The sequence below is a fragment of the Camelus bactrianus genome, chromosome 7 (assembly GCF_048773025.1).
Source record: "Camelus bactrianus isolate YW-2024 breed Bactrian camel chromosome 7, ASM4877302v1, whole genome shotgun sequence".
In the NCBI taxonomy this organism is placed as follows: domain Eukaryota; kingdom Metazoa; phylum Chordata; class Mammalia; order Artiodactyla; family Camelidae; genus Camelus; species Camelus bactrianus.
Window position 1 is genome coordinate 83470002 of NC_133545.1, and position 24474 is coordinate 83494475.

The 24474-nt window shown below is 52.4% G+C and overlaps 2 protein-coding genes across 13 annotated transcripts in view; one reads left to right on the forward strand and one right to left on the reverse strand.

Moving 5' to 3' along the window:
* Positions 1 to 21322, reverse strand: part of CAMK2B (calcium/calmodulin dependent protein kinase II beta) — an 89471-nt gene extending 68149 nt beyond the window's left edge. For 5 of the 12 annotated variants that reach the window (XM_074367738.1, XM_074367737.1, XM_074367740.1 and 2 more), the window contains exon 1: positions 21059 to 21321. In XM_074367738.1, the coding sequence (XP_074223839.1) occupies positions 21059 to 21123 (65 nt within the window). In that variant the 5' untranslated portion in view covers positions 21124 to 21321. Of the gene's footprint in view, positions 1 to 21058 lie in introns of all 12 variants that reach the window. The other 7 variants (XM_074367744.1, XM_074367734.1, XM_074367739.1 and 4 more) reach the window with 4 other exon arrangements.
* Positions 1 to 24474, forward strand: part of OGDH (oxoglutarate dehydrogenase) — a 349298-nt gene that overhangs the window by 58993 nt on the left and 265831 nt on the right. The window lies entirely within an intron of this gene.

The window sequence follows — 24474 nt, forward strand, 5'->3', positions numbered from 1 at the left end:
ACAGTTTGCAGGTTGAAAGTCTAAGATGAAGGTCCAGCAGGGTTTGGTTTCTTATGTGAGCTCTCTTCTCTTGACTTGTATGTGGCCACCATCTTGCTGTGTGTTAACGTGGCCTTGCCTCAATGGGTGCCCGTGCAGAGAGAGCAAGTCATGTCTCTGGTGTCTCTTCCTATAAGGACACTAATCCTATCAGATCAGGGACCCACCCTTATGACATCTTTAACCTTAATTACCTCCTAAAGGGTCTATCTCCAAATACAGTTACATTAGGGGTTAGAGTTCCAACTTATGAACAATTTACTCCACAGCAAGCACTTACAAAAAACCTGTAACTAACATCATACTTTTGGTGAGAAAGTGGATGCTTTTCTTCTAAGATCAGAAACAAGGCAAAAATGTCGCCTCACACCAGTCTTTTCCAACACTATACTGAAGTTTTAGGTAATGCAATACGACAAGAAAAAAGAAATAAAAAGGTATTCAGATTGGGAAGGAACATATAAAACTGTCTTACTTTACAGATGATATGATTATGTACGTAGAAAGTCCCAAAGAATCAACAACAACAACAACAACAACAACAACAACAACAACAAACCACTGGAACTAGTAAGTTTGCAGGATGCAAGATTAATACACAAGAGTCAATTGCTTCCCTATGTATCAGCAATGAGCACATGGAATTTGAAATTAAAAACACAGCATCATTTACATTAGTACCAAAAAATGAAATACTTAGGTATAATTCTAACAAAATGTGTACAAGATCTACACGAGAAAAACTACAAAACTGATTAATGAAATCAAAGAAGAACTAAACAGATGGAGAGAGATCCCATGTTCAAGGATAGAAAGACTCACTACTGTCAAGATATCTATTCTTCCCAACTTTATCTATAGATTCAATGTAATCCTAGTCAAAATCCCAGCAAGTTATTTTGTGTGGGCTATCAACAAACTGATTCTAAAGTTTACAGGGAGAGGCAGAAGACCCAGAATAGCCAATACAATGTTGGATGAGATGAACAAAGTTGGACGATTATCCAACTTCAATACTATTAAGCTATGGTAATCAAGACAGGGTGGTTTGGAGAAAGAATAGGCAATAGATCAGTGGAACAGAACAGATAGCCCAGGAATAGGCCCATGTGAATACAGTCAACTGATTTTTGACAAAAGAAGTAAAGGCAATTCAATGGAGAAGATGGTCTTTTCAACAAATGGCGCCTGCTATGGACTGAATGTTTGTGTCCCTCCCAAAGTTCATATGCTGAAATCCTGACCCCCAAAGTGATGGTATTAAGAGGTGACGCCTTTGGGAGACGATTAGGTTGGGAGATCCCTGAGAAGCCTCCCCTCCCCAATCCCCCGCACCGTGTGAGGACACAGGGAGACGATGGCAGGTTAGGACGCGAGCACTCACCAGACACTGAATCCACCAGAGCCATGACCTTGCACTTCCAGCCTCTAGAGCTGTGAGAAATAAACATTTGTTGTCTATAAGCCACCTAGTTTATGGAATTTTGATTGTAGCAGCCTGGATTGAAGTACTGGACATTCAGATGCAAAAAAAAAAAAAAAAAAAAAAAAAGAATCTAGACACAGAGCTTACATCTTTCACAAAAATTAACTCAGAATGGATCATAGACCTAAATGTAAAATGCAAAACTGTAAAACCATAGAAAGTATGACAGGAGAAAGTTTAGGTGACCTTGGGTTTGGCAATGACTTTCTCAAATACAACACCAAAAGCACGACCCATGAACGAAATAACTGATGAGCTGGGCCTCACTGGAATAAAAATGTCTGCTCTGTGAAAGACGAGTTCAGCAAATGACAAGACAAGCCACAAATGGGAGAAAATATTTGCAAAACGCCTATCTGATGAAGGAGTTGTATCCAAAATATATGAGAGACTCTTCAGATGCAACAATAAGAAAACAAACAACCTGATTAAAAACAGGTCAAAGGCCTTAACTGATATTTCACCAAAGAAGATGTACAGGTGGAAAATAAGCACATGAAAAGGTGCTCAACATCATATGACATCAGGAAAATGCAAACTCAACAACAACGAGGCACCACTACACATCTATTAGAATGGCCAAAACCTGGAACACTGACATCATCAAATGCTGGTGAGGTTGTGGAGCAACAGGAACTCTCTCGCTCATTGATGGTGGGAATGAAAAATGGTGCAGCCACTTTGGAAGACAGTTTGGCAGCTTCTGACAAAACTAAACACACTCTTAGGATATGATCCAGCAATCATACTCCTTGGTATTTACCCAAAGGAGGTGAAAACTTATGTCCATATAGAAGCTTGCACACAGATGTTGACAGTAGCTTTATTCATAACTGCCAAAACTTGGAAGCTGCCAAGGTGTCCTTCAGTATAATGAATAGATAAATAAACTGTGGTCCATCCAGACAATGGAATATTATCCCACACTGCAAAGAAACGAGCCATGAAGCCACGAAAAGACATGAAGGAATCTTAAATGCGTATTACTACTGAGTGAAAAGACAATCTGAAAAGGCTACATGCTGTATGATTCCAACTCTATGGCATTCTGGGAAAGGCAAAATTATAGACACAGTGACAAGGGATTGTTCGGGGCTCTAGGGGATGCAGAGGAGCACAGAGGATCTGAAATACTGTAATGATGGACATGCGACATCATACCTTTGTCAGTCCTACAGGGCTGCACAGCACAGAGTGAACCCTATGGAAACTCTGAACTTCAGCTAATATTTGGAAGCAATCACTATTGGCCATCAATTGTAACAAGTGTATCACACCCGAATACACACTGTTAATAGTAAAGGGAGTCGTAAGGTGAAACTTTCCATCTCGCTTTCTCTACTGTCTATGCGACATTTCTGTAAACACACAACTTCCCTAAAAAATAAAATCCATTCAGTTTTTCTGTTTTAAGTATAAAGGGAAAAAGGGGAGTGCAGAGGGTATAGCTCAAGTGGTGGAGTGCATCCTTAGCATGCAGGGGGTCCGGGGTTCAATCCCCAGTACCTCCACTATAAATAAATAAGTAAATAAACCTAATTACCTCCCCCCACCAAAACACAACTCTTAAAAATAAAAATAAAAATAAATAAATAAAGAGAAAAGGTATCTTTGTGACACTGGGTTGGGGGTGGGAGATTTTTTTAACCACACACAAAAAAAGCATACGCCATAAGGAAGATGCGGCTCTATCAGATGTACACTGAGTTTTTGAAACTCCAGCAGGACCCCCGCAATGTGAGGGTCCCCACAACGTGAGGAGGTCTCCTGGGGGGTGTCACAGACTCTCCCAGATCCGACAGCACCTGGGCTTACCAACAAGTGACTGGCGCTCTACAGTTTCCAAAGAGTCTCCCCCCTGGGCTCTCAGGACCCCCGTGGAAGATGGGGCTGGGTGGGGGCACCAGCTGCCTTGCTGAGCTCACGGCACTGTGGGTGGCAGAGAGGCAGGACTCAAACACAGGTGCCCACCCTTTCTGCACACTTACCTACCAGGTGCCCTTTTTAGGCTCAAAAAGGATGGAGGATGGGGGAGGACGGAATATTCTGGTGGTTGGAGGGGAGCAAGACAGGCCGAGTCCGGGAGCCGGAGCCCAGCCCAGGCAGAGCGGGGCAGGGAGGTGCCCAGGTGCCTGGCTCCCTCGGGGTCTGGCTCACAGGCCAGTTCACACCGGATATTGAGAACCAAATTAAGAGGGAAATTTACAAGCTGGCTGATGTCATGCTGGCAGCTTGACATTGGCAGTGATGAGTGTACCTACACCCCAGGGACGGGCAAGCACAATCGATCAGGGTCCCCCCGGCCCAAACTGCTGGCGTTTACCAGGCATTACTAGAGAGGGGACTACAACAGAGAATGGTGTGGCCCCCTCTGTACACCCCAAATGGCCACCAGTCCCCTCTCGCTCTGTGGATGGGGCAGAGGGTGGGGGTAGTGGTGGGGAGATGAGATCCTGACCTGGCCAGAGTCCTCATTGGGGCAGACAGTCCAGGCTGTCCCTGGGGACAAGAGAAAGGGCCCCTGGGTGAGAGCTGGCCTCTGTCGAGGGCTCCCCTCAAACCCAGCCTGTCGTGTGCAGCCTCCATGGGGCACGCCATGCCTGGGCTTCTAGTGGGGCCGGGCTCATGACTGTGGGCTGCTTGCCCAATCCCTCCTCCCCCATTCTGTCCTGGTGCCTGTCTCTCTGGTTCTCCCCCTTTCTCTCCAGTCCTCTCATTTCCAGGAATCGTCAGCAGCAACCACACTGGGCCCTCCCTGCCCCACCCTCCCCAGAAGCAATGAAGATGAGAGGTGGGTTCGCATTAAGCAAAGACCAAAATAAGGACAGAGGAGGGGTAGGAGGGCAGGAAAGCCCCAGCACCAGCCTGGACCCCTCGGTGCTCCAGGCCCCCTCCTCCCACCAGGCCAGGGCGCGGCCTGCAGGTCAGACCCAGCCTTGCGACTGACGGTGGCCTCTGCAGAAGCTGGACAGGAGCCTAACGGGAGCACTGTGGCCCCACCTGGCCTACGGGGGGATCTGCTGGGGGGATAACGGGGAAAGGAGCAGGAAGAGGGGTGAGCAGGGCCTCCTGCAGCCGGACAGCCCAGCCCGGACTGGAGGAGGTGGCTCTGCATCCCTGAAATTCCTCCCCTGCCTACACGGAGAGGCCTCGGGCCATCCAGGCCCACCCACAACCAGGGCCTCTGTTCACCAGCCTCAGGAGAGCTGAGCCCCGACTGGCCGAGGCGGCCTCATCAGCCCGCGGGCCTCCTGGGAGACCCGTCCTCCCGTTTGAAGCCCGAGGTGAACTCAGGGACAAGGGAGCACTAGCTCTGGTTTAATTTCTATTCTTCGTGTTTTCACAGATTGAAAGAACTTCCAGGGTGGAGGGTACAGCTCAGTGGTAGACTGCCTGCTTGGCATGCACGAAGTCCTGGGTTCAATCCCCAGTATCTCCCTTGAAAAATAAACACAGAAATAAAATAAATCAACTTAATTACCTACCGCACTAAAGAAAAAGAACTTTTTTTTAAGTTTCATTTCCTTTTCTCTGAACTGCCTGCTGACATCCTTCATCTATACTTCAGCTAGAACTTTGGCTCTTTTCTTACTGACCTGTAGAAGCTCTTTATATGCGAAGGCAAACCCCCTTCACCGTGTGCAGCCCCGTGGCCTGCCTGCCAGGAGCAGGAGGCTTGTCACAGGCTCCATAGAGAGACAGTAAGGCATGTTTTTGTCGTCCCCCAGAACAAACGTGGGTGCTTCCAGGGCAGCGCCCATGTCTGCTCCTGTTTGCCCCAGAATCTCGATGGCACAGGACTCTGGCTTGTTAAAGGAAACTGGCAGTGAGCTGGGAGCCAGGGGCAGCAGCAGGGATGTGGGGATGGACAGGGAGGCCTGGCCGGGCCTAGAGGAGCGGGCCCCCACTGCCCTGTGTGCAGGCGGCACCCCACCTGGTATCCTCTTCCCGGAGCTCCCACCCCTCCTCTCCTTACTCCCGGCCCCTTGCCCCACCTGGGGTGCCCACCAAGCAGAAGTCAACCCCACCGCCCCCGGAGTTATCAGAGACCAATGACCACAGAGGTTCCCAGAAACACTACTGATTTTTTCATCTGTTTTCCACCAGGCAGAGCCAGCTCAGAGAGAGGACCCTGACACCCGCCTTCGCTCCAGCCATCAGGGGTGCTCTGGACCGAGCCCGGGTGTCACATCATGGGCCTCCCTTTGACTGACACTTGGTGAGAACGGCAAACTATTTCACTGACAAATAGTTGTAAATATTTTTATGTGATCACAAACATGACTACATCATGGGAAGGAAGTAAAATTCACCTCGGTTATGAAGATGACACAACTGTGTGCCGGTGGGGGTGCCACCTCGCCAGGGTCTTGGCGGTGCTCATCTGGGGGGCTCCGGGAGCTGCCCGCCACCTCACCCCAGAGATGCAGAGATCTGATGCCTCTCCACAGGAGTTCTGGGACAGCGGGTGGAGAAGTTGTGCATGTGAACCCCCAGGGGAAAGGCTCACCCCTTCAGAATTCTGGTCCCAAAAGAAAACAGCAGTGGGGTGTGTCAGAGGGAATCCCCAAGGTCAGAGGCCAAGGATGCATGCCTCCCCCAGCCCGCGCCGGGGAATCTGTCCATGGTCAGCTGCCTCCACCGACAGCCAGGCCAGGTGGGCTCAGGAAGGTACAGCAGAGGCCCTGAGGGAGCAGGTGCAGGAGGTTCCGACAAGGAGCAGCTCACAGCTGCTCAGCTGGGGCCGGGTGCTGGGGTCCGGGTCAGCCCACCCGCCCACCTCGGGCTGAGGCTGCCTGTCCTGACCTGGGGACACTGACAGCACTTCCAGGCCACGGTGCTCTCAAGATGACCCCCTAGAACCTGAGCCCAGGGCTCCCAGGCTCCAGGCCCACCCCAGCTGTGCCCCCACCTGCCACCTTCAGCTCAGGGCCCTCCCTGGATGGCTGCAAAGGCCGGCTCCGCATCTCCGCATCTGGGATGAGCCCAGCGCGGCTGCAAAGCAGTCTACGCGGCTGCCGGACGGACTGAGGGCTGATTCGGAAGCCACAGGACAGGTGGATCCACACACAGCCGCAGCCACGGGCCCCGCAAAGAGCCGGCCGGGTCTTCCTTCCCAGCCCGGGTCTGTGAGCCATCACCCTGCAGTGCCACCTTCAAAGGCAGCTCTTCAAAGCCACGTCCGCCCTACTCGTCACAGTGCCAGGCAGTCGCCGACAGGGACAGAACTGAGTCAGCTCCCCCTCCGGCGGGCCTGAAACGCCTGCCGAGACTGCAGCTCATGGAAGACAAGCAGGAGTAAGACATCGGAGGAGGGAGGGAGGAGGGACAGAGACGGGAAGGTTCTGGCAGCCCTGGCGGGAGGCAGGGTGTCTGAGCCAGCGTGGGAGCAACACCGCCCGCCAGACACAAGTGCTCCAAACACAGACCACAACTCACCACCGCACAATGGCCCAGACCAGCAGGATCCAGAACTTAGGATGGGCTTCATGGCCATTCAATTCCTCTTCCCTGCAAGGTGTATATCAATGAAAGCGCCAGGGGTTTGTTTTTGTTTTGTGTTTCAGGTCAATCAGACCTCATTCCTCTTAAGTTCTATTCTCGGGGATGCAAATACCCATGTGATCAGTCCGTGGATACCTGAGCCTCTGACAGGTGAGTTTCGTGGCAAGTCTCGGAGGAAAGAAGCAGGGTTTCCACAGAGTCAATTCACGGAGACCCAAGGGACCCCAGAAAGTCATCTGACCCAACCCCCCTGGTTTAAAGAGAGGGAAACTGAAAACAGACAGGTTCCCTGGTGGCCCAAGGCCTCCCAGCCCAGTGTTAAGAAGTCGTGCCCAGTGCAGAGAGACCATGTATTGTTACCTTTAAAAATGTCCTTTGCACACCCATGCTCACTATTGGCCCTATTCACAACAGCCAAAGTGCCCACCGACAGGGGAACGTATAAACAAATGTGGTCTATCCACACTGTGAATTATTATTCAGCCTTAAAAAAAAATGGGGGGGGGAATTCTGACACATGATCCAACGTGGATAAAACTCAAGGACATTATGCTAAGTAAAATAAGCCAGACGCAAAGGGACAAATGTGTGTGTTTTCCACTTACATGAGGTATTCTGAGTAACCAAATTCAGAGACATAAGGTAGGATGGAGGCAGCCGGGGGCTGGGGGGAGGGGATGGACAGTTAGTATTTAATGGGGACAGAGTTTCAGTTCTGCAAGATGAAAATATTCTGGAGATCACTGGTGGTGATGGTTGCACAACAAAGTGAATGCACTTAATGCCACTGAATTTCACACTTAAAAATGGTTAAGATGGTATATTTCATTTTATATATATAAATATAAATATAAATATATATATCACAATTATAAAAAGAAAAGCTCTGCAACTGTATCTCTGAGAAATCATCAAGGAAAAAATGAAAGAAAGTTGTATTAGTCATGCTGCCTTTAAATCGGGTTTTTAAGAAGAGCTCTTTTAGAACCATGTGACAGTTCAAACTTTAACTTCTGCTGACAAAGAAGAAAGATTTAGAGAAAAAAAAAAAGGCTTAACAATCCCGGACAGAAAACCATGAACTGAAAGGAATGAGCTGCTGTGACAGGCTCGGTGCAGCCAGGCCCAGGCAGGGTGGCTGCTCTACGGGGCAGACCTGGAGAGCCACTCGCAGGGGACACCCGCCCCACCCAGCCCGCAGCCCCCCTCCTCAGCTTGGGCACAAAAAAGTGCCAACCGCACTGCCACAGGTGTCCTGGAGGGGCCCCTCTTTCGGTCTGAGCTGTGATCTCCTTAATGGTCACCCCTGGCCCCTCCTCCCAGCCCCAGGCCCCTCAGGTCCCAGCCCTACGGCCCCAGAGACAGACACTGCTTGGGAAGCTGACGCACCTTGGCCGTGGGACCCAGATCGGATGCTCGCCCTGCACTGGGAAGGGCAGCCCTGTGGCGGGCTCCCTGCACCGCATGACTGACCCTCACAGCAATGCTCCTCTTTCACAGAGGAGGAGACTGGGACTCTAAGAGGTGACCCTCTGCCAACGGTGCTGGTCCACCCTCCCCATCAGGGCACAGCCGCGATCGTCCCTTCCTGCAGGGAAGGACCCATCTCACCACCCCCATCGCACAGAGCCCAGGAGCCCCAGGCTGACTTGGGCACAGTAGAGCCTGGAGCCCCTGCAGTGGCTTCAATGTGGACTGCATCCCAGTGGGGACCGAGGCGCAAGACCCTACAAACCCCTAGAGGTAACGGCACAGAAGTCTCCATTGAGGTCAAGCCCCAGCCAACCACCCAGTACCCACACTGACCATCCCTCGGGGCTGGGAGATGTAGGAGGCGGGAAAGCAAAGGGGACTGGAACTCAGAGCCACAGCTTGATCCAGGGGGACGAACTGTCTGACTGCATTTCAGCAGAGGCGCCAGACCAGACTTTAAGAAGCTGCCGGCCTGTGGACCGGGCCTTCCTTCCAAGGGGGCCACTAAGGATGGGGAGACAGGAGAAGGCAGGTCCCCAAGACGGCATCAGGAGAGACACCTAAGTACCCTTTAAGTGAGGGAATAAAGGAGGGGAGAAGAGAAACAGGGGACAAAGCCAGCCCTCCAGCCTCTGCTCCACAGGGTCCAGCCAGCAAAGCGACAGAACCTGTCGGTCACCACACCAGAAAGAGGCTGGGTGCCAATGAAGGAGGAAGGAAAAGAAAAGTCTAAACTTGAAATGGAAAAGAGAGTTGAACACTCCCCCAAGACAGGCCAACCTAGGCAGTCTGTCACTCAGGCACTCAATCAAGATGAGCATTGGTTCACAGATCAAAAAATAAAAATGTACGGACAGGAACGCGCCCAGTCCCAGGCCGGCAGAAGAACTGTGGAAAGCATCACCTTTCAGGCATCACGGTCTGCACCCAAGAAGTCTCACTGCTGTTCCGAGGCCCCACCCAGACTTGAGGAGTTTCAGACCCTCGAGGAAGGAAAGATGAGGGGACCCCAGGGCCCACTCCATGCTGGAACGATGGAGACAGCGGAGCCCTAGCTTCGGCGCCCAGGCCTCGGCCCAGGAGTCTTGGATGGGACAGTCCCAAGGGCCACTCAGGACAGAAGCAAGTGGAGGTCTGGGATGTAGGGCAACACCAGGGGCACAGCTTGGAAGCCAAGGCACCTACAGGGTCCCTAGAAGTGGAACCCTGAACTTGAGGTGTTATGGTGGTGTCCTCCCCAACACCAGTCTTCACCAGGGGCTGCAGGGCCCTCACCCTATGTGGCACCTGGGCTACTGGACTCCAAACCAGGCCCTGCTCCTAGGGACCCGTGGGCTCCGAGATCTTCCTCTGCCGGTGAGGTCCAAGGTGGCAGTGGGAAGGAGGACATAAAGAAGGGCGATGACCCAGCCGCCACAGTGAGGAGGTATGCAGAGCAGGCCCAGGAAGGAGGCGGCCAGATGTCCCGGAATAACAGAGCCCGGGGTTTGGGGTTGGAACTCTCCCACCAGCCCCACTCCAGCCCCTCCCGTCACTGCCAATCATGCTGACAGGTGTCCTCCTCCTCCTCTGCCCACACCCGTCACCACACCCACTGGGACCCACCCTCCCTGCTCCCGAGGAGCCTCACCCTCCTCCCAGCACCCATCCTGGCACAATCTCACCTCCCTCAATCAGAGCCAGGAGATGGGTGCAAGGATGGTACCTTCCGGAGCTGTGCGCAGGCACACGATCTGGGCCGGGGGTGCAGCCTTTTGCTACCCATCATTATACTGTGCCCACTCTGAGACCGCTCTGGACTCAAAGCCAGTCCTGGCCCCGATAAACAAAACACCAAGATCTGGGGGAGTAAGATGCGGGCTGGAGCCATGGGGAGAAAAGTCTGCAGGTCTGCCCTCCAGGCCTCTCATCCCCTGCTGTCTGTCCCAAGCCAGCCTCCACCCACCAGCTTCCAGGAGGCTCTCAGCTGCTTCTGGACTCCATGACAGGAGCCTCAGTGTGGGATGGAGTGAAAGTTGGAGCGAAGGGACATGGGAGACCATTCACTGTGGCTTGGCCATGGTGCTTTGGACCCTGCCCTGAGGCACATGAGTCAATTCATAATGCACTCCATTTCTTTTCATGCCTGAATAATATTCCATTGTGTGGATATAACGAATTTTCTTTATCCATTCATCAGTTGACGGGCATTTGGGTTGTTCCTACTTTTTGGCTATTGTGATAACACTGCTATGAACAAGTTTTTGTGCAGTCATATGTTTTCATATCTCTTGGGTCCAAATCTAGGAATGGGACATTTTGAGGAACTGTCAAACGGCTTTCCAGGATAGCTGCATCATTTTACAACCCCACCAGCAATAGACGAGGGTTCCAACTCCACATCCTCACCAACACTTGGCATGGTCTGTCTTTTTGATTCTAGCCATTCTCGCAGGAGTGAGGTGGTATCTCATTGTGGTTTTGATTTCATTTCCCAAATGATATTGAGCATCTTTTTGTGTGCTTGTTGTCCACTGGTGCATCTTCTTTGGAGAAATATCTATTCAGGTCCTTTGCCCATTTTTTAATTGGGTCATTTGTCTTCCTATCGTTAGGTAATAAGTTCTTAAAATATTCAATTATATTAGATCCTTATCAGCTAAATGATTTGCAAATATTTTCTCCCATTCTATGGGTTGTCTTTTCATATTCCTGTTTGTGTCCTTCAAAGCCCAAAAGTTCTTTAATGTGGATTAAGTCCAATTTATGCATTTGTCTTTTGTTACTTGTGATTTGTGGTGTCATACCTAAGAAACCATTGCTAAAGCCACGGCCACAAAGATTGATTCCCACATTTTCTTCTAAGAATTTTATAGTTTTAGCTCCCACAATTAGGTCTATGACCCATCTCTAGATAATTTTTGTATTTAGTGTTAGGTAGAATTCTAACTTCATTCTTTTGCACATGGATCTTCAACTGTCCATTGGTTGAATGGACCATTACTCTTTCTCCATTGTCTTGTCAGTTTTGTCAAAAAATCAACTGACCAGAGATGCCCGGGTTTATTCTAGACTCTCATTTCCCTTCCACGGATTTATGTGTTTATCCTTTGGCCTCATTACACCCACACTTAATGCCACACAGTACCCACTCTGTCTAGGCTGCTGTAGGTGGACAGTTAATTTTGCAATCAGGAAGTGTGAGTCCTCCAACTTTGTGCTTTTTCAAGATTGTGCTGGCTCTTCCGGGTCCCTTACGTTTCCATGTGAATTTCATTCTTAATTACTCTTTTTTTTTTTTTTAAGACAGCTGGAATTCTGACAGGTATTGCATTGCCTCTTGGGAGATCAGTTTGGAGTGTATTGTCAAAATCAAATCTTCCAGGCCATGAACATGAAACGTCTTTCCATTTATTTAGATCTTCTTTCATTTCTTTCAACAGTAGTTCGTAGTTTTCAACATTCAAGCCTTCTGCTACTTTTTATTAATTTATTACTACATATCGTATTCTTTTAATATATTTTTATTGAAGTCTAGTCAGTTTACAATGTTGTGTCAATTTCTGGTGTACAGCACAATGCTTCAGTCACATAGGAACATACATATATTCGTTTTCATATTATCTCTCACCATAAGTTACTACAAGATATTGAACATAGTTCCCTGTGCTCTACAGTATGAACTTGTTGTTTATCTATTTTTTATATATATATATATATTAGCATCTGCAAATCTCTTGTATTCTTTTAGACACTACTGTGAATGAAATTTTTTTCCTAATTTTATTTTGGGGCTGAACATTGCTAGTATAATGAAATATAACAGACTTTTGTCCCTTGATCTTGTATTTCACCACTTTGCTAAATGCATTTTTAAGTTCTGATAGCTTTTCAGGGGATTTCTTATGCTACTGTATACACAAGATCATGTTATCTGTAAAGAGAGGTGGTTTTATCGATTCCTCTCCTAACTCGGTGCCTTTTATTTCTCTTTCTTGCTTAAGTGTCCTAGCTGGAACCTCCAGCACCATGTTGAAGAGAAGTCGAGAGAGCTGACATCCTTGCCTTGTTCCTGGTCTGAGGGAGGAAGCAGTCAGTCCTCCTCCATGAAATATATTAGCGGTGGGGTTTCCATAGAAGCCCTTTATCAAGCTGAGGAAGTTCCCTTCTATTCCTAGTTCGTTGAGTGTTTCTAGCAGGAAACAGTATTAGATTTTGTCAAATGCTTTGCATCTACTGAGATGATCATATAGTTTCTTTGTTCATCTATTAATATGGCATCTCACATCGATTGAATTTTGTATTTGAACCAACTTTTTATTCCTGGGATAAATCTTACTTGCTGGTGATATATAATCCTTTTTATATGTTGCTACATTTGTTTTGCTAGAATTTTGTTGAGGACATTGCATCTATATTCATAAGGGATCTTGGTCTGTAGCCTTCTTTCTTGTGACCTCTTTGCCTGGTTTTGGTATCAGAGTAGTTACCGGCTTTATAGAGTGAGCTGGGAAGAGCTCCCTCCTCTTCTATTTTTTGGAGAAGTCTGTGAAGGACTGGTGTTAATTCTTCACATGTTTGATGGAATTAAACAGTGAAGTTACCTGGGCTTGGGCTTTTGCTTGTGGGACATTTACAGGTTTTAAATTTATTAATCTATTCAGCTGTTATAGGTCTATTCAAGTTCTCTATTTCTTCTTAGGTCAATTTCAGTCATTTGTGTCTTTCTAAGAATTTGTCTATTTCATCTAGGTTACCTTTATCTTGGCACACAGTTGTTTGTAGAATTCCCTAATCAGTCTTTTATTTCTGTAAGATCAGCTATAATTTCCCCTCTTTCATTCCTGATTTTAGCCACTTGAGGCTTCTCTTCTTTTCCTTGGCCTCACCACCCTTTTTTTTTCTTTTAGGTGGGGAGGTAATTCAGTTTATTTATTTATTTTTAACGGAGGTGCTGGTGATTGAACCCAGGACTTTGTGCACGCTAAGCATATGCTCTACTGCTAAGCTACACTCTTTCCCCTTGGCCTGACCACCCTTTTTATAATTGCAGTCTGCCTCCTAACTGGCACTCCTGAGTTTCCTTAATTATTCCCAGAGAAGAAATATTCAATCACCTTCTAATGTGTTTCATCTTTCTGTTGATCACCTGCCTCCCCCACTGGTAGAAGCCCCGAGAGGGCAGGCACCCTTGACTTTGTTCACTATTTCCTAGAAAATGCCTGGCAAATGGTAAGTGTGCAGGCAGACATGCTGAATGAGTGAAGGCACCCTCAGAAGAGCAAAAGAAACCAGGAAAGTTGCACAGAAATATGATAATAGGCATGACCTCGAAGCTCCAGACATGCACTGTCCAACACAGCGACCGCTGCCTGCGTGGAGCCCTAACAGCCTAACATGTGGCTGGTCCACAGGGAGATGTGACAGCAGTGTAAAATATACCGCAGATTTCAGAAACGTAACATTTTTTTAAACTATAAAATCGCTTAACAATAATTTTTATATTGATTACATGTTGAGATTGATTTTGGAGATACTGAGTTAAATACATACGAAAGTTCTTTTCATCTGTTTCTTTTTACTTCATTTCAGGGTGAGAAAAATTGTAATTACACACGTGGCTCACATTTGTGGCTCGAGTTTTGTTTCTTCAGGACAGCCCTGCTCCCGGCGACTCGGATAGGGTCAGGGGTTAACACTGTTGAATGTATTGAAAAAGGCAGGCAAATTCCAAGCTCAAGCTAAGGTGAGGTTTACAGAGCCAAGGGAGGGCGCGGGTGCGTGGGCCTGGCCTTGGACACAGAGGCCCCCGGAGGGTCAGTTACCGTGCTGCCCACGGGACACCGCTGAGGTGCCATCACCCAACTGTTGTCTGATTTGGCTGATCTGGGGTGGGGTCCCCCACGGGCAGCCAGAGGCCAGGAGCCACAGCCCGGGTCACCTGCGTCAGCAGGAGCAGCTCCTAAGTAGACCAGCACTCTACCCAGAAAGCCCCTAACTGACAGCTTGGGTCAAACCAATGACTTTGAAAGTCAGGCTGCACCGCAACTTGGGTACCAGAACAGAAGCCACGTGAAGAACTTTATTAAGAGATGGGCAGAATGCTGCCAACCCCTTGGCATCAGTCTCCGCGCAAGTGCATAAGTCACGCCAGCCCTGCGGCTGCACCTCACCAGGTCACGGGACAGGCGGCCACTCAGGCTGGGCATCTGAGGACATCCCCCCAGATCACCAGCACCCGATGCCTCCACCCACCTGCAAGGCTCCCCTCTATTACAGGGTGACAGGAAGTCACTCTGTTAAGCACCTACTGTGCACCAGGCCTGGTTCTAAGCCCTGGAATTCAGCGTGGACTGTGACAGAGAGGCGGGGGCTGCCCCTCAGCTCCTCCCTGGAAATGGGCACCAACTGGGATGCGCTCGGCGCCACGGAGGGCGTGACATCAGAAGACAAGACACCCCTCCTGTTTCATGGTAACGGCCACAGCATCTCCCTTCCCCAGGCCTCCCTGGCTGCTCAGAAAGTGGGGAAAGGTGGTCGTTCTCAAATTAGGCCTGCAGAACAGTGTGGCTTATGCTTCCTCCAAAAGATGTTCTTAAATCTTTGCCCAACTAGTGCCAATCTGTTCTAAAATTCAACAAAAGCTTGTATCTGCCTTAACAAAGATGCATAAGTTTAGTTATTTTAGGATCATTCTGTCAATGCAAAAAAGAACCATGCCCACCAGGAGCTGCAGCCACCGAGCAAGCTAGTGACCCTCTTACCCCAAAGACAAAGGCCACCCGAAAGTTAGGCACCCAAGTAACTGCCAAAAAGGATCGCTGCCAATAAGGATATTTTCATTTTAAATAGATTCAGATCTTTATATGAATAAAATATACATTTCTATGTAACACGACAATATGGTAATTTTTGGAAAGCCAAGTTGATACATAATGCATTTTTTACGTTTTTACACTAACAAAGTGACTTGCAGCTGCGAACGACGCTTTTAAAAATAATCAAACCAGATTCCATTGTGGGTGGGGAAGAGAGGGAATTAAAAATTTTGAAAATACATTTGAAATCTCCAGAAAGGCCACCATCTCTTGCCTCGGACCAGGTGGCCTCAGCGAGTAGTGGGAGGGACGACACGTTTCCAAGGAGCAGACGCTATTCACGTCACCTCCACTTGGTCTTTCCTATTAAAGCGCTTGTTAAATTCCAGGCGGCTCAATATGGACTCTCTAAGGAAACCATCTCTGCTAGGATTTCGTTTTAGGCAGAAGAAAGAAAATCTGACATTGCATCTCTCTCCCCTAGATTCTTGAAGGACTCCTCAAATTTGAAAAAAAAAAAAAATGAGAGGAATACCTTCTTGGGTTCTTTTTGAACAAGAATCCTGTGTCCCACCCCGGGGGGCCCCGCCAAGAACAAAAGGCCCTCCTTCATCCACTAAAATCGCGCCCTCCTGATAACTCTCGGGCCCCTGATTTCAAACACAAGATCCATTCTCCCTCTGTCATGCCTGTCGGAGAACGGGTCCCCATTTTGGGTTTTAAAACTATGACCACAACAGACATACACATCTCTCTGCTTCTAAGAGGACTGGCAGGCACTTAGCTGTAAGAAAAGATTCTCTGACACGGAGGGATAGTCATAAAAGGGTTGGAGGCAAATAAATTGCAGAATTACATCTCTGTTTTTAAAATCTTATATATGTGTGCATGTATACGTGTGTATACATACACGTGTATATATGCACACATATACATCCTTATACAGATGTTAAAGTAGACAGCCCAGGTTCCCCTGGGGAATGAGGAGACTTGACTGAAAAGGAGTCACACATACCGCACATACTTACGTATTGATTCTTCTTTATAAGACATTATCTTTATTGTTTCAGTAATAAAATAAAATTTCAAGCCTTGCTCGTCCCAAAACAGGGGAGCAGAGCGTTGGCTGTCACAGAGGGACGATGAAAGGAAATGAGGTTTCTACAAAAAGGAACCGTAGGGCAGTGCCTTGTGCTGGAAATGCACAAAGATGGCTTGGTGAGCAGCCCACCAAGGACAGGCGAGGCCCTGAGGAGCCGAGGGTCAGAGTGGACCACAAGCGTGCCATGAGTCAGTCAATGGAATAACAGCATTTTAAAAGTACAGGCTACAGTAGGGTCATGAGCTTCGGAAAGAAGCAGAAGGTGGATGCCAGAGTCAACTGCCTGGATTCAGACTCTGGCCCTGTGTGGCCTTGGCCCTGGGTGGAGCTTCTCTGTGCCTCAGGCACCTCTTCGCTAAATGGGGAGTGATCACGGTATCTATTTCACAGATCCAGCACCTTAATGTAATAAGCACCACTTAACTGCTAGCGACTGTAACCAGGAGAGAAAGAGTGCAGGTAGCAAGCGCGAGATATATTCTTAGCTCGCAGCAAAGTAGGTTATGGTATAAAAATACCGTTCAATAGTAACTAAACTAGCCTCACCTTCGTGTGCATCTTGAAGGAGCCTCAATGTGTGCGACTTCTTCTAAATACCCTACATTAGGGATCCAGACTCCAGCTCTGGGAGCCAGCCCAGCAGGCAGAGGCCGCCCGGTTCCCTGGCCCCTTCCTCACGCGTGCAGATGTGCGCACCGCGCCTGGCGCTGGAGGAGGGCCCGACACCCCGTCTTTGTGTGGGGGCTGCCCAGCATGTCAGATGGCGCTGCTTGGCAGGGGAAGGCACAAGTAGGGAGAAGTTGGGACGGGGATGAGGCAGGGAGGAGGCAGGGGGTTCCTCGCTGAGCAGCCAGGGGAAGGAGCTGTGTGGCCATGGGAGGAGGACGGAACAGCACTGACAAAGGCCCTGAGGCAGGAAGTGCCCGATGTGCCGAGGCGAGGGCGGGAGAAAGCAAATACGGTGACTCCCTCTCCTCCACCGAGTCCTCTCTTCCCTGGCAACCAGGCTTCGGAGCTCGGGAGGCTCACCATCGATTTGCTCTGAATTTCCTGAGTTTACCTAGTAACTACCTAGCAAGCTCTTGCTAACTGTGACTCTGCGGAGAAAGCATGGAAGGCTGATGGCCATCCTCCCAGCGAGGGGCCCGTCCCCAGGACAGGACCTGCTCTCCACCGACTGGGGCATGCTGGATGGAGGCAAGGACACCCCAAGGTCAGCTCTGGGCCTAGCTGAGGTTCAGGGAAACTGGGAGGGACAGGGGTGCCCTGGACTGGACATCCGGGCCTTCCTGTCTGCCAGGGCAAGTTGCCCCCCACCCCGACTCCTTGAGTTGTGGTTCTGTGTCTATAAAATGGAGGGCGAGGGGGGACTCCTGGGCAACTTGAGTCAAATAAAATCAAATGTCCAAAGTCATGTGCACTTCAGAGGTTGTTACAATGCGGGGGGTGGGGGTTACCATCCCCCAAGGGGAGGGGTCCATGAAACCCTGGATTATATCCAGAGCCATGTGGAAGCTTTCTCCCTGGATCACCCATATTTTAAAGGGAACAACCCCTCCAAGGAAAAGATCTTGCAAAATACAAGACCTTCCTACCCACCAAACAGCCGGACATGCAAGGCCCGCCAGCGCTGAGGGCCAGCGAGCCTGGGGAGGAGGCCGGTGGGAGCGGGCACCGGGGAGACGTGGAGGACCCCAGGACCGCCAGCTAGCACCGCCACCGCCAGGGACAAACCCTAAGGAAACCCTCACACTTGCAGGCCAGGAAGTGTGATTGGAAAGGCGAAACCCTGGGTACCTCCAAGAGTACCACGAGGAGGGCCCGGGATGTACTATATCTACGGTCACCACGCACAAGCGGCAGCGAGAGGTCAGCACTCATCGCCAGGCACAGATACCGAGAAGGCTGAGCTGAGTGCAAAAACAAGTCTCCAGATTTTCATGGAAAGTTAAAAGCAAACATACCAAAGGATCCTTTATGTTAGTTGTGCATACTTCTATCTGTGTGTAAATGAACCACAGAGATCTGCGAGGATAAAATTCCAAATGCACGACAGTCCCTGGAGGAGAATGGTCCCTTAACATTTATTTGTGATGCTTTATTTCTTATAATTTTTTAAAAAGGAACTTAAAGCCCAAATGATAAAAAAGAGTAACAATTTCCAATTCCAGGAAGACGAGATACAAGTGTTTATTTTAGTACTCCTAGAAGTTTTCTCCATTAAAAAAAAAAAAAATCTATCCAAGATAGAAAAAATCTGAAACCACTTTGCTGACTGGTCCATGTTGGGCCGAGGGCTTTGCTGTCCTGCTCTGTATCTGTCCGGGACTCAAGGCTGGTGTCCAGGAGCCCTGTCCTGGCTGGGCAAGGAAGGGCAGAGCCCCAGAAAACATTCTCTGCGCCCTGGGGCCCAGTGCCTGGGCCCCCAGGGGATGATCCCAAGCAGAGGCAGCAATGAGGAGGGTGGGACGAGAGAGAGAAAGGGACGGGGCAGGGAGGGGAGAGGCCAGTGGCCATGTCACGCGAGCAGCTGTGGGCCGGTGGCCCGGCCCTTCCCGGGCAGGGAGCTCAGTGTCACCTGACTGGTGCCAGGGGCTGCAGCTTTAAATAAACTTGGACACAACCACCTGGGCCGGGAAGCAACACCAACTGTGCCTCAGGCAGGCCAGGCGCTGTCAACAACCACCAACATGGCCACTGCAGACCCCAGCCCTGGGGGAGGCAGTGGCCAGAGTGCCTGGCCCTCGCTCCTGACCCAGGCCCCACTGCTGTTCACCCTGCACTGGCCTGGCCTCCTCTACACCCCGGATACCCCAGCAGGGCTGTGACAGACCCCTGAGCATCCCTCACTGGGCCTGGCGTTGAGGGGCTCCATCAAGAGGAGCTGGGCCAAGCCGAAGTCCTCTGGAGGGCCAGCGCACATGCTGGGGTACATCGCCTCCTCATCTGGGCCTCTGGGCCCCCTTGACAGCTAGGCTTCCTCATCCACTCACGCTTGAGGCCCCCAGCTCCCTTCCCATGGCTGCTCACATTCTTGCTGACAGGAAAGGAGCCTGGCCTCCACTGCGGGGTTAGCCACCCCATTCAGCCTTCCCGAGGGCACCCCAGAGACCTCCACTCCCCAGAGCTGGTGTGGATGGCAGCAGCCAGGAAAACCAGTGGCTGCTGCTGGAACCAGAGGCCTGGGGTGGGGATGACCACCCTACAGGGCCGCTGGCCCAGGGAGGCTCACAGAAACCACTTCTCTGCTCTGCTCTCCAGGTCCCCCCGCCTTGGGGCCAGGCACCCAACTAGCCCTCACCTGAGGGAAGGGAGTTTCTGGGTCCCCAGGGCCCAGCCGTGACCCCACCCACCCCCATTCCTCAGCTCCCCAGGCCTGACTGGCGTCCTCCCCCAAGTGCAGGGAGAATTGGGGAATTCACACACCCCCACACTCCTCCCAGCTCGCACCCACAGTTATCAATGATCAGCATCCTTCGCCAACACATGGTATCACCACAGACGTCTTTTAATAAAGGGAGAAAAAAGGATTTGCCGCTGGATGTGTAAGGGGAAACCTTGCCAGCGCCCCACGCGGGAGGCATGGAGAAGGATGGAGAAGGATGGGGCTCTGGCCACGCCACACTAGAGCCTTGAGGATTCAGGAGTTCTGGAGCCAGACCGAGGGATGCCAGGTGCAGGCACCCTCATGCACAGACCGGAGACCCCAGAACAGAGAAGCGCTCCTGACCGGCTTTAGCCTAGATCCCTACGGCAGAGCCAGGTCTGGGGCCCCACACCATTCCGGTTGGTGAGCAGAGCCCGGAGCCACCTGTTCCCCCAGTGAGGCCCTACCTGAAACAAACCTTCAAAGTCCTTCCCCATTACGTCCCCCAAAACGTCTCCAAAATCCAGCCCCCACCTACCTCGACCACCCTCTAAACAGAAGCCCATCAGGCTCCCACCTCAGCTCCTCATCTCCACCCCAGTGACCTGATCCAAGCTCCCTAACCTCGGCCCCCAGCTCTTCAGACTCCTCTTTCCAGAAAGATCTGGGAGAAAATCCTCCAGAACCCAGATTCCCCTGGGGACCCACAGCAGAAGCTGTTCCCACGCGGAGCGGAGCGCAGCGGACACCCCCCGCGCGGATGGAGCCACGCGGAGAAGCAGGCGCAGAGCCTGTCCCGCCGCCCCCGCGCCTGGCCGCTCGGTGGGGGTGGGGACGGCGCGGCCCCCGCCGGGGAAGACCCTCCCGGCCAGGGCCGCCCCCTCCCCCGCGCTCCAGGCCCCGCGGCCGCCCCCGCGCGCCGCTCCTCTCTGACCTCCCGCCGCCAAATGCGTCACGTCTGCCCAGCGCTCCGGGGACACCTGCTGCCGCCCCCGCTTCGCCGAGCCCCGCGCCCCGAGCCCAGGCCTCCGGCCGGGTGGCCGCGTTGGGCAGGGCCCGGCAGGGCCGCACGCGCGGAGGTCCGGCGGCTGGGTCCCCGAGCCCGGTGGGTCGCGGCCGCGCGGGGCCGTGCGCTCCGGGCCCGGAGCCTGGCGGACCCGGGGGCGCGCGGGGCCGCAGTGCGCTCGGAGCCCCGCGGCACGGAGGGTCTGGGTCTCCCGGGTCCCGACCCTCGGAGCGCGGCGCCCTCCGGGGTCCCCGGCCCGGCCCGCACGCGCCGCGGCTCTTACTTGCCAATATCCTCGTAGAGCTGGTACTCGTCGGTGAAGCGGGTGCAAGTCACCGTGGTGGCCATGGCGGCGACGGACGGGCTCGGCGTGCGCTCTGCTGCGCTCGGGCGGCGGCGACTCCGGCTCCCGCTCGCGGGCACGGCGGCGACACGGGCGCGGGCGCGGGCGACACCTCGGCTCGCGGCGCCGAGCGGGGGCCGGGCTGGGCTGCGCCGGGCGGCGAGCGCACGCGAGATCTGCGCGCTCCGTCCCCGCCAGGAGCGCGCCGCACACCTACGCGCGGGGAGCGCGGGCGCCGCTGTCAGCGCCGCCGCCGCCGCCGCTCCCGCCCCGCCCGCCGCCCCTTGCACGCGCCCTGCACCCGCTCCCGCACCCGCACCAGCATCCGCGTCCCGCACCCGCACCCGCACCTAAACCCGCACCCGCTCCCTGCATTCGCACTGGCGCCCTACACACGCGCCCTCGCCCTGCACATGCTGCTCTGGCACCCGCACCCGCGTCCATGCGCTTGGGGCCACGCACACGGGGAACCCTGAGCCGGCTGCCTGCTGGCTACTCCCCTGCACGCGCGCGCACACACACACACACACACACACCCGGGACTGCTCCCAGTGAACCCACCCGGCTTTTTCCCCTGAAGGCCTACCTCAGCCTGGACCTCAAGGGGGACTCAGGTACACATGCAGGGGCAGAGGGGGGCTCCCTCCACAGGACACTACAGCACCCCTCGTGCTCTGATCTCCACCACCCCACACATCGCACAGTCCAGTCACCCCTGGCAGAGCTGCCCCGGAGCCTCCCAGACCAGTGTACCCTGGGGAGACTGGGAGTGGGAGATTAAACGGTGGAAACTGCCCCTTCTCACCGTGGTCCTAGCCCTTCCCTCCCTCCCTCCTCCTAGCACTGTTCACTGGGTGTCTGGAATGGAAGTCCCAGGAACAGGCATTTGGAATTCAGGCAGAGGGTCACTGAATCAAGGGAACAGTGGCTGTTCCATCAGCAACCCGGGGTCCTGGGAGCTCACAGCCCCACTGCCCAGGTAGGGGCACACAGTCTCCCTCTCCCAGGCCTAGTCCACCTGCCTGCTCCCAGCTCTGGCCTGGAAGAAGAGGGTCCATCTTGAAAGCGGCTTTAGAGAGGCGAAAGCAGGGAGGGAGGGGCAGAAGAGGCTGGGCTGACCCGGTTTCCCACAGAAGAGCCTCCCCCAGGGCCACACTTAGGCTGCCATCTAGAACCAGGTCTTCAAACCCAGTGAAGACAACCCACCGGGTTCCAGCAGCCCCGCGTTCCTGGACAGGCCCTGAGGCATTGGAGTTTCCAGCAGCCAGCTCTGGATAGGGGTCTTTGGGCTGCCCTGACAGGAGTGACTTTGTGCCCCTCGGGTTCCCCAGACGTAAGGTCTGGGTCTGTACTGCTCATGTAGCTCTCACCTTGGTGGTCAGCCCAGGGCTGGCCCCAGAAGCCACAATAAATGTTGCCTGGATAAAAGGAATTATGGGGGCCTGGGTTGTGGAGCCTGGGCCTCTCCCACCAGGATGCCTTTGGCACATGGTTATCAGGCAGGTGAGCAGACCAGGTGGTGACCAGTCTCTGTCTTGAGTGGTTTTGCAGACCCGACTTGCACCCAGGAGATGGCTGGAGGCTGAGGAACACTTGGGGTAAAGGCAAGTCCCCAACGAGGGGCAGAGAGGACCCTGTGGCCTTGGTCTGTGCTGGGCAAGGCAGGAGGGGAGACCACCTCCACGGGCTCAGTGCTGGCACCGGAGCACCCCAGGTGCTTCCTAACGGGCAGACACCCACCTCTCCTGTGGCAGCCGTGGGAGGACCAGAGGTCCCTCGTAGACCAGCAGAGGCTTGCTCTTGGGGTTGTGTTCAGCCCCACAGGAGCCTTTCCCCGCACTTGCTGGGCCATCTGCATCATTCCAAGCTCAGGAAGAAGGAGGCAGCCCCACACAATAGAATACAATTAGCAAACAATCAAAACAAAATTGCACCCTTTGATAAATCGGGCTCTCTCCAGGCTACAAGCAGACCCTGTGCGCTGCCAAGGTCACACATGTTCCTTCCAGCGGGAGTCCACACGGTGATACAGTGGCATTAAAATCATGATGACAGTGGACACTGATTTGCTTTTATGCATTCTACATGTGGTATCTCATTTAATTCTCAAACAATTCCCAGGAGGCACATGCATTATGATCCCCATTTTACTCGATGGGACAGTAGAGAGACAGAGAGGTGAAGTAACTTGCCCCGTGTCACACAGCCAAGAAGTGGCTGGGACGCAAAACTTATCGCCCCATCACTCCTCTTTTTGACTTTATTTTCACACACACACACACTTTTGCAGCCCCGAGCAAGGACACGACAGCACTCTGGGTGTCTTTTTTGAGGTCCCTTTCCCTGGGTGGAGAAGTTGCCCAGAGTCTCTGACAAGAAATCAGAGTCTCTAAAAGGGTGTGATTTGAGGCCCCTGTTCTATTCCTGTTAGCACCTGGGGGCCACAGGGCAGCTCCTCCTCTGGGCTAGAGCATTAAAGGCATGACACCAAGTGACCCTGAGAAGGGCAGGGAGTCCAGGAAGATCAGGGCTCCACAGTGGAGAATGACTGAGGGAACTAGACAGTCCCTGCCTACCCAGCCCAACCCATCACCCCTCCTCATAGGACCATCCACCCCAGACCCAGAGGGTTCATCCTCCGCGGAGTGGAAAAGCTGGAAGGGAAAAGAGTTGCCAGGCATGACTTTCTGGAGTCCCAGACCTCAGAAGCCCTCTCATCTGGCTTTGGCCTCCCAGCCCTCCTTCAGGAAGGGCCCTCTTCCACCCGCACCCCCCCCCCACGTCATCTCCACCTCCCACCTTATCCTTTCTAGCTGGCTTTCGTCAGTGAGGAGGACTCTCCCTCCCAGGTGGCAGCTGGGGCGGGTGTGGGGAATATCAGTTCTGGGAGGTTATTGTTAGGACGATCACCATGGCAACAAGCATCACATCTGCAGAGCCAAAAGTGTTGCACATGGGGCTCACTCTACCAGGAAAGCCACAGCCTCCCTTATCCTCCTTGCCTCCAGGGGTTGCTCTCATGGGAGGGACATCACTGCTAACACCTCTCCCGGGCTGAGCCATCTTCCTGGAAGAGCAGGCTGTGGTACCCCAGAGCAGGAAGACACTACTCTGTCAATCTCCAGTCACCTGACCCTGACATGGCAGCCTGTGAGGGACACTGGGGCAGGTATGTGGGGAGATGACGGTAGGAGTGATGGTGCTGATGGTGGTGATGGTGGTGGTGGTGGTGGTGATGGTGATGATGGTGATGATGATGGTGATGATGGTGGTGGTGACAGTGATGAACGCCATAGCTACAATTTACAATGCTCCCGCTACACACTGGAAACTCTTCTAAAGGTCCAACACTCACC